The sequence below is a fragment of the Physcomitrium patens genome, chromosome 4 (genome assembly GCF_059467195.1).
Source record: "Physcomitrium patens ecotype Gransden chromosome 4, ASM5946719v1, whole genome shotgun sequence".
Lineage (NCBI taxonomy): Eukaryota > Viridiplantae > Streptophyta > Bryopsida > Funariales > Funariaceae > Physcomitrium > Physcomitrium patens.
Window position 1 is genome coordinate 20033039 of NC_143413.1, and position 9461 is coordinate 20042499.

At 36.6% G+C, this 9461-nt stretch overlaps 1 protein-coding gene across 6 annotated transcripts; it reads left to right on the forward strand.

The window, feature by feature from the left end:
• Positions 1–4364: 4364 nt before the first annotated feature.
• Positions 4365–8424, forward strand: LOC112280915 (uncharacterized). Of its 6 annotated transcripts, none has more exons than XM_024516864.3 (8): positions 4365–4871; positions 5906–6001; positions 6360–6474; positions 6909–7006; positions 7181–7295; positions 7433–7557; positions 7680–7756; positions 7894–8424. In XM_024516864.3, exons 2-8 carry the CDS (start codon positions 5951–5953, stop codon positions 8000–8002), a joined length of 690 nt encoding a protein of 229 aa, XP_024372632.1. In that variant the 5' UTR covers positions 4365–4871; positions 5906–5950; the 3' UTR covers positions 8003–8424. The 6 variants fall into 6 exon arrangements, with proteins under 6 accessions (XP_024372632.1, XP_024372630.1, XP_024372631.1 ...); XM_024516862.3 differs by having other exon boundaries at positions 4514–5604; XM_024516863.3 differs by having other exon boundaries at positions 4579–4704.
• Positions 8425–9461: the final 1037 nt, after the last annotated feature.

Consider the following 9461-nt stretch of genomic DNA (forward strand, 5'->3'; position numbering starts at 1 on the left):
AGTAATCTATATAATAGGGCTCTGTCTTGCACCTCAACCAAGGAGGTGGGAGCCTCCTTGAACTCTCAATTGGGACCAACTCCAAACCCTGCAATGATATTACTATTTAACAAAAGACAAATCACTATCAATATTTATTAATTTTATTATTATTATTCTTATCTATCTTTTATCTAATACCTATTGACATTGTATCAATAATATATTATATTGGTTTTATCTTTTTAATTGATTTTCTTTAATACACATAGAAAAAACTAAAGGTTTTTGAGAATTTTTATTTTTTAATAATATTTTATCTTCAAATATGATTTTTTATTTTTTTAATATTCCATAAAATAAGAAATTTACATATATATAATAATAAATCTAAATATTTTAGAATATTTTTTTTTAAAAAATAACTAAATATTTATAATACCAAATCATAAGTTTATTAATTTTATTAGAATAAGTTTTTTGTTCAAACCATCTAAAAAGATGTATCAAAAATTTGAATCCTTATAATTCTAAATATAGATTTATTTCTTAATAATATCAAATTAACTTCTTCAAGTTGTCATAGAATTTTATTACAATCTAATTTTTAATTGAATATAAGCTTGTAACACGTTTTCAAATCTAAGGTTTTATTTTTTTTCTTCTTTAATTTACCATTTTATTGTAATATCATATAATAAAGAAATATTTTTCTTACAAATAAAATCTTAAAGAAATGTATTTACTAAATTCAATATATGTACAGTTAAATTCTTTCATTCTTAAGATTATGTACGAATTCTAACTAATATTAATTGAGCTCTTATAGTAATAATATCTCTATTCTTCTCTAAAGTTTAAAAATAATAAAAATTAGGTTATAAATCTTTAAAAAATAAAAAACTATAATTTAAATTATTAAATCAATAATATCAAAATTAATACATCTTATTACTAAAGATTATATATATATATATATATATATAACACATTTTTGATGCCACCATTTTTTTTTTCTAATTCCACCACAATTTTTACTATTGTCACAAAAATTTGCCACCTACTCAAAATATGTTTTTTTTTCTTCTTTTATTCCAATTAAAAATTATATTCAATGAAATGATCTGAAAGTTATTTAATTATAAAAACTTGAATATTTTTCAAAGAATGAAAAAAAGTGAAAATATTATATGGAATATGTAGTAGCAATAGAAAAAATTGTAGTAAGATTAGTATTACCACTTATATATATATATATATATATATATATATATATATATATATTCATATTCATATAATATTTTTTGAATTTTTTGAGTGTAATTTTTTGTTGATTTTAATTTTTTGTTGATTTTAATTTTTTGAATTTTAAATTTTTATTTTAGTATAATATAAGTAAAATTATATCTTCTTTGATTTTATAAAAAAAAATTCTTTATTGAGGCTTATTAGATTTTGTGATTGAAATTATTATTCAATAATAGAAGTACAATTTTACACTAATTTGTATTTAGACTCAATTTTTTTTTAAATTACATAAAATTGAATAAAGATTTTTCAATGTTACTTTTATTATGTTCTTATGATACCTAATAAAATTATTTAGTTCTTCTAACATAACTTCTAAATTTATTTTAACATACACGCTTGGTTATAATAATTCCATTGAAGTAAAAAATTTAAAACAAGAAAATTCTAGAGATACTTTTGCTATTTCTTCTCAAGTGCAATTAAAGAAGCAAGGAAAATGTCACTTGGTGCCTAAAAAGAAAGTTTTTAGAAAAAGAAATTTAATTCTAATAAAAAAAAGATTTATCTATAAATATAAAGAAGAGATTTTTAAAGTGCCAGTTTGAAGAATTAAGTTCTTGAAATAACACCCCTTTTTAGCTTTTTTTTGATAGCAATAAAAACCATAAAGTAAAGAATATATATATATATATATATATATATATGAATGTAGCCAAAACAAACCATTCAAATAAAGAAATAAAAGAAGATACTATAAAAGACCATTATTTTCTTTTTTCCATCTTAATAAGTCATTGTTTAGCTTAACATCAAACAAAGAAGAAAGAAAAATGGAACTCATGACTTTAAACCGAAAAATTATAATTTAAAAAATAAAATAAAAAATAAATGAAGGATAATCACCTTGACTTTTCTTTACAAGAAACTAATCTATCTAATGGCACGTCACTAATTTTAGTATTTTAATACTAATTAACATAAGGACAACAAATTTATTCAGAAGTCTAAGTCGTATCAAAAGATTGGTACTTCCTTTTAAAGAAACTAACATAATAACATGTCTTTTGTTTAATGTAGAAAAAAGACGAAACAAGTACTAAAGAAAGAAAAGTTTAATTGTATAAGAATCAAATTCTAAGAGCATTTGGAAAATGACTTATCTGTGCGTTGATGTTGTCTCACCAAATTTGTGATTTAATATAGTGGTCTGTTTTGTTTTTCATCTTACAATGCTCTCCGAATGTACTTTCATTGTACAGCAGTCATGTAGGGGATTTCATTTTTGTAAATCAGTCTCAAATTAGTATCGACAAGTGTCATTGACACTCATTTTTTGTGCAGGATACTTTTGAACTTGAATGTGCTATTGTAGAAGCGCATACATATTAAATAAGCATATGCGCGCAAATTTCAGTAACAAAATGAAACTTTCAAGCAAACGACAACAAAGTTCATTTCAGCATGATGTTTTGGCAAAGCTATACTTGTGAGAAATTTGGCTGCCATGAAACTTGCCGCAGAGCACTCAGCGTGAATATCAGCGACCCTGTTTCTATTTCTAAGAGATATTTCTTCGAGAATTTTGGCGACCACAAAACTTTTTGTAGACCAACGTAGTGTGAATATAAGCGAGATGTTTCTGCTACAATGAAACCACTTTGTAATTCATGGCTGCTAGATCTGACAGCCCTTCATGAAAAGAGTAATACAAAATAAAACAAACACAAAAAGGACACCAACATGTCCAAACAATTCAAGTAATATGTTTCCTTGTGACCCACCTTTTTTTGCATCCTGTCGAAGATCCGACGTGGCGGTCCATCACGCATCAATATAGCTGACGTGGCACACTATGCAATGTGACTTTTGCTGACTTGGCTCAGTCCACTTGGCTTGTCATCTAGAAAGCTTGCATTGGTCGGTTGATTCCCACAGTGAGATTGCTTGTGCGATCGAAGCATTGTTCGGCAAGCAGTGTCAGATATGAACTAGCAGAAAAGATCGATGGTGATGCTGCTCATGAAGGCTAGCTGAATTCGCCGCCCTACTTGTTAAAGGTTAGTTTGAAACACGACCGAAACGTAGCAAAATGATGAAGACTGGTGGATAGTAAACTGCAATACTGGATGGCTTTCATTTTTTTACTGATGATTCCCTGGCCTCATGAGCGTCTGTCAGTGTTTACAGGATGGTAGGGGTGTACAGTGTTGTGGTTGTAGATCAGTCTAGCAAAGTGGGGGATCAGGCAGTTCACTGCTCACGAAGAAATGGCTGGATTTGCGCTTTGATGCAGGTTCGTGGACGAGGTTCGACAGGTGGAGACATTGCGACGTGAGAAAGATCCGCAGTGAAAAATTGGGAGGAGTGAAGGTTTCAGGGAGGGAAAGGACCCGGCATCTGCTCGACGACTCCGCGGCACAGGACAAAATATCGAGCCGCAGTTGGAGCCTTCCCTGGTCTAGAGAGAGTAGGTCGATGATGCCAACAATATTTTGCATCGAGCCCGGTGCATGCTGATTACTTTTCCAGCTGAAAATTGAGCTGCAGCCTCGGATCATCATCGTAACAGGACATCCTGTTCATGACATCATCACCTCGATGTCAACGGTGGCGCACCATACATGGCTGATCAGGGTTCATGTGCGAAGGATCAAACAACCATTGAACTTCGGTGAACCCATTCGGGCTGTAGTGTTTGATGCAGGCAATAAAATAAATGAAATCACCTTTACCGTTGCGTTCCAGTCGCAAGAGTCAGATTCGCGCAACACATCGATTAAGGTGCACACACCGAACAGGTGGCGTTGTGTTGTTTGTAGTTCAGTGATTTGGAAGTTTGCCCCATATCTTTGCAACCAAGGGAGTGCCACAGGATCTTCGATGAGAATGAGATAGTTTATTTTAGGCGCGGAGATCAACCAGCACGGATGTTTCAGATGTCTCATTTCGACAATATCACTTCGCGGTAACTACACTTGTGGTTTTGACCGTCAATACCACTTGTACTAATAACGGCATCCGCTGTGACAGCAGTTTGATTGAGAAAGCCTCTGATTCTCTAGGTTGCTATAGTTAGCACATCCCCGTGTGCTGCCTCTGTCGTAATAGCATAGACTACAAAGGAAAATTGTTCGATAGAGTTGCTTTCGAAGGAGAGAGGAGGAAAGAGTGTAGTAGTAGCGTTCGAGTCAGCGGGGGTGAAATTACAGGGAAGAAGTTCCAGCAGGATTTTCTGGTATAAAACACACCAGATGTGGAGGTCAGCAGATATCTCACATTCTCGGCAGCTTGCGGAATCCTGTGCGAGTCACTGTCAGTGAAGCTTCAAATTACTAATCTGTGCCCTGAGTGAGCATTGTCGAGAGAGGTCCCGATTTGCTGACGCGAGGGCGAGTTGAAGCCCATAAGGGCAAGGATTGAAGGAGAAAAAGCGGAGCCGAATGTGTGCTGCTTCTGAGGTCTGCTGAGACGTAGGTGCGGCTTTCTTCGTTGGCGGAGTGTTCATTCGGAGGTCAATCGCTTAGCTTCACGGACCGTTTGACGCTCCCTTTGTACATGCAATAAGCTTGTGCTCTTTCAAGTTTGCTTGTGCAAGGCTTTGGAGAGTAGAAGTAACTGGCAAGCGCGGGGGAGGGGGGCTGGTATGGGATGTCTTTCTATGAATACTATCCAATGTCAATAGCTGTTGAGCGAGTGTTGAATCGTCATGGAACGCGTGCGCCACTGAAGGCTCGTGAAGTTTTCCTGTACGCGTTGAACAACTTAAACTTTAGAACTCCTCGAATGCCTCATTTATCACTTTGTACAAGAACAATGTGTCCTTCGCACTAAGTAGACTTCTCAGATGCCTAGCTCGGAACAAGCTATCAAATCGACTATAGAATTCTTTTTCCAGACCAGTGTCTTTTGGGCTCACAGTCGGCATCTTGGGATCAGTGCCTTGTTCTGGTGCAAGTTTCTAGTCACTTTTGGTGCCAGGCGTTCCCTCTAAACTACTTATTCTTCTCATTCTTCTACTTCTACTTCTGTTTTTTCTTCTTTTCTTTCAATATACATATATTATATTTCTCTACCCCACTTAAGATTGCCCGGGACTCGTTCTGCCCATTTTCTTCGTTCTGGAGTGCACTTGTGTGATGCTGCCCGCAAGCTTCGAACATAGTAGAGTCAAGCAGGTGACTGGTACCGCGCCTCCTCTTGTCGTCACTTTCGATCAGAATTTATGTAGAATCTAGAGGACATTTAGCAACAGGACCTTAAGCCGTCTTCTGTACCTCACAACTGAATCTGACGTCCGGGATCTAAAGAAGTTTTGAAACTATTGATGCGTCGTAGATTCTAACTCGGCTTCATCTTCATTTCGGATAGTGCACGGTATGTCCCCGCACGCGTCGCGACTTGTTTAGAGCCGTATTGTTGAAGCTAGCAGGGACCTATTGTTTTTGTTGAGCTCAGAATTGCTCGTTCCACCTGCAGATTCCTTAGTTTGTTTGGCGTTGTGCACTGAGAAGTAAGCTCCGACTCTCCCTTCACATTGTTGCGGTCGCTTGTCCATCGTTGTAGTACTATCTAGTTCCTGATCAAAGCGTACTATTCCAAGAGCTTGGTTCGAGGGACATATTTGCATAGGAGACTTTTTAAATATGACGATTGCAGTTCGTCTTCTCCTGTGCAGGATAAACTTGTCTGCTATCTCTGGAGTCTGCAGTCTTTGGCTACCATGGCTGAGAGCACATCGACACCTGTCTCCGAGTCTGCCCTGCAGACACAGGTGCTTGCAGTGGAGGCCTGCGATTAATTCCCATATTCATTACTTCGTATTGCGTTACAGCACATCAATGGCTTTACTTTTCTGGTTTCTCGTCTGCTTTGTGACTTTCGATTGTCCGGACAGTTGGATAGGCTTTGTGTGACGGATGCCGCGCCACAACTACACCTTTTTGCTTTGTTGATAAGATGATGAATTCTGGTAGCCACTGAATTTCTGGGGTTAAGCGCAATGTCGATGAAGGGATCCTCGTCTGGAATTAGGTCACAGGAAGTATACTGACTGCATCCAGGAAGGAGTTTTGACGGTCGCCAATGTTTGAAGGTCTACGAATTAAACGTTTACATGAATGGACTTTCAGGAGCCGAGAAAATCCATTCCCATAAAGGCTTGGTACTACAATCCCAGCGATGCACCTCCGAGCGAGCCGCACCAGTACTCTCCCAACCGAGACGTGTCTACTGATCATCTTCAAAGTAAGCCTTCTTTTTTTCCTTTTTTTTAAAAAATTTGCAAAGATTTTAATACCATTTTCTGTTGAGTACAAGACAAGTCCGCCATGGAATCTGTCTGACTTAGAACGTGCATTCAGCGTAAGACCTGGGTACAGTAGCTAGTATAGTAACTGTGGGGCCTCATTAGATTGAATTTGAAAATAATTGGTGTCGTACGACCATGTTACGATCACAGCCGAATGAATTACAGGTACTGATGTCGTTTCCGTATTCCAGTTCTTTAATTAAGTTTGTAGACGTGCAAGAATCTCATTCTTTGATGACCCCTTGATCTAAACTTCCATGTCACCGTGTCTATGGCAGAACAATTCACAAATCTTTTGTGATTTATTGATTAGTAAACTGTTCCTGCCGCCCATTCTGATTTGGGGTGTGTTGAATTTGTGGCTGTTCAGAATTGGGAGTGCTCACGTGGACTCAAATTGAAACGGACCAATTTGAGAACAATAGATTTTTGAATAAAATTAAGACTGTTCGTGGGTACAACTATGAGGTGACTATCAATCTCTGACTCCCTGTCTTCTGCGTGAATCATACTTACTAATATATACGGTTCCGTTGCTATATTCCAGTGCCTGAACAATGTCACAAGTTTTGAAGGGGTACTGTATGAAAAAACTCCTCTGAGGTTACTATCTAAGCTATTTCATGCATCATGACATTGTAGGAAGTGTTAACTGTCGCCCCTGAGGCGCTCCCCAACTTCGAGGAGAACACGAAGAAGTTCTTCATGGAGCATCTCCACGATCACGAGGAGATCCGCTTCATTCTCGATGGAGTAGGTGGGTTACGCTTCAAACTATCCTTACTTCTGTTGTTAACATGGTTCTACGGATTTCGTACTCCTTGCCGACTATCTACATTTCGCTCTCACCAACATATCTTCTCTCATGAACTATGTTGGAACATCGAAATGCAGGCTATGAGGATGTGAGGGATTACGACGGACAGTGGATTCGCATAGAGATCAAGAAAGGCGACCTGATCGTGTTGCCCCCAGGAATGTATCATCGGTTCACCCTTGATAAGAACCAGTACCTCAAGGTAATCCCATTTTCGATATACTATGATGAAATTTGTTGAGCGTCACTAGCTGTGATGCACAAGCCGACTGCGTCAATGATTTGGCGTTGTTTGCTAATTCTAGTGGCTCGGGTGGCCCGCAGGCGCTTCTGTTATACCAAGGGACCCCTACCCGCATCCAGTTCGAGAAGAACCCCGAGACCGATATCATGGAAGTGCGGTAAGTTACCAGACCGCCGTCTACTTTCAAAATTCATCCGCCACCTTCCGTCGCACTTTATCGGAATATATCCAAATCCGTGTACAGTAGTTAGCTATTAATACTTTCGCGCGTGCAACACGAGGAATGTTTTACAGGCTGGACTATGTCCAATCAGTGCTGGAGCTGGAGAAGCATTCGGCACCGGAAGTGCAGGACAAAGTCTTAGCGGCTACAACGAAAGCCATGGGCGCCATAACAGTGTAAAATTCAACAATTTACTGCGAATTGGATTCCAGGTTATGTCGCATCAAGGGTCACCTCCAACTCAACTCTACGACTCCACACTCCGCCTGATTCATGGGTGGGTACAGTCGCATGCCAGCTTCCCAAGAATGACATACCAGCAACGTAGAGCTATACCTGTTGCTGCCGCTTTCTATGCCCTGTCCAGCTTCACGATCACAAATAGTTTTCGTGTAGTGAATAATAGTGGCGTCTTGTAGACCGTGTCCAAGGCTTGCTGTTCACCACACCTTCCTGTCAAGGCGAAGGATTGTGCAAGTAGATGAAACGGAGTCAGTCCCGCCAGGTGCAAATTCTGTGTGATGTGTTCACAACTACCGGTGCTCGATTGTACATAAACAATTCCACCCTCTCAAACCATGTTTTCCTTTTTGTTTGTCCTACTGGCTTCCCACCACAGATGCTTGCGAAAGTTGTGTATCGTGTCTTCGAAAGGCCACTGTCTCTCAAAAAGTACCCATCTCCACGAACCTTAGTTATGATGAATGCACCGCACCACGGGCTAGGCTCTCGCGCTTTCACGCTCGCTTTCTTTCTTCCTTTCGGAAACAACACCGAACATTGTTGAAAAGAACATAGATTGCCCAGAGCCGCCGATTGTGGAGAAATTCTAGCGTGGAATCTAGATGCCCTTCTTCTTCCTTGGAAATAGATTTGGTATCATCAAATAAATAAATAAATACATACAAAAATGTATAAATAAACTTGTAATTAAAATTTTATAAAGGCAATCTTGTAGACTTGTGGGTGCCTCCATTGCTCTTCTATTCTTTTTAGAAATTTCTACCTACCAACTCTCTTTGTATGTTGTTTCATATAGTATAATGAAATTTTAATGAATGTTTTATTATCCTCTATTGATTATTGATTGGGGTCTTTCTTTATATATATTATTGATTTTAATATAGTATTATTTTAAAAAATAGTTAACTAATGGAGTTTTTAAAATAATTACTATAGAATTTAATTTTAGCTAGTTTTAAGATAAAATATATAAATTATATAATAGATTTTTTTGGTTTTAGAAAATTCATTAATTTTTTTTAATTTGATTATTTTATTTTTGGATTTAAATAACTTATATATAATTCAATGATGTATTGAAGAAAATACCATGTTATTTATTAATGGTTTAAGTTTGAATTTTTTCTAAATCAAAAAAATTTATATGAAAGAATAAATCATGATTAAAATTCTAATTTTAATCAAAAATATAATTTTTTTAAAATCATGAAAATAATTAATAATAAAAATTCATTACATGATTTTTTATTTTATTTTTGAAAAAATATCATATATGTATCTTGAATATGTTGAAATATTAAGAATATCCATGTATTTTTTTATGATAGCAAATGTATCCTTAAATATAATAAGATGTCACCAATTTGACAAAGGCAGAATAATTCCCATGGATTCT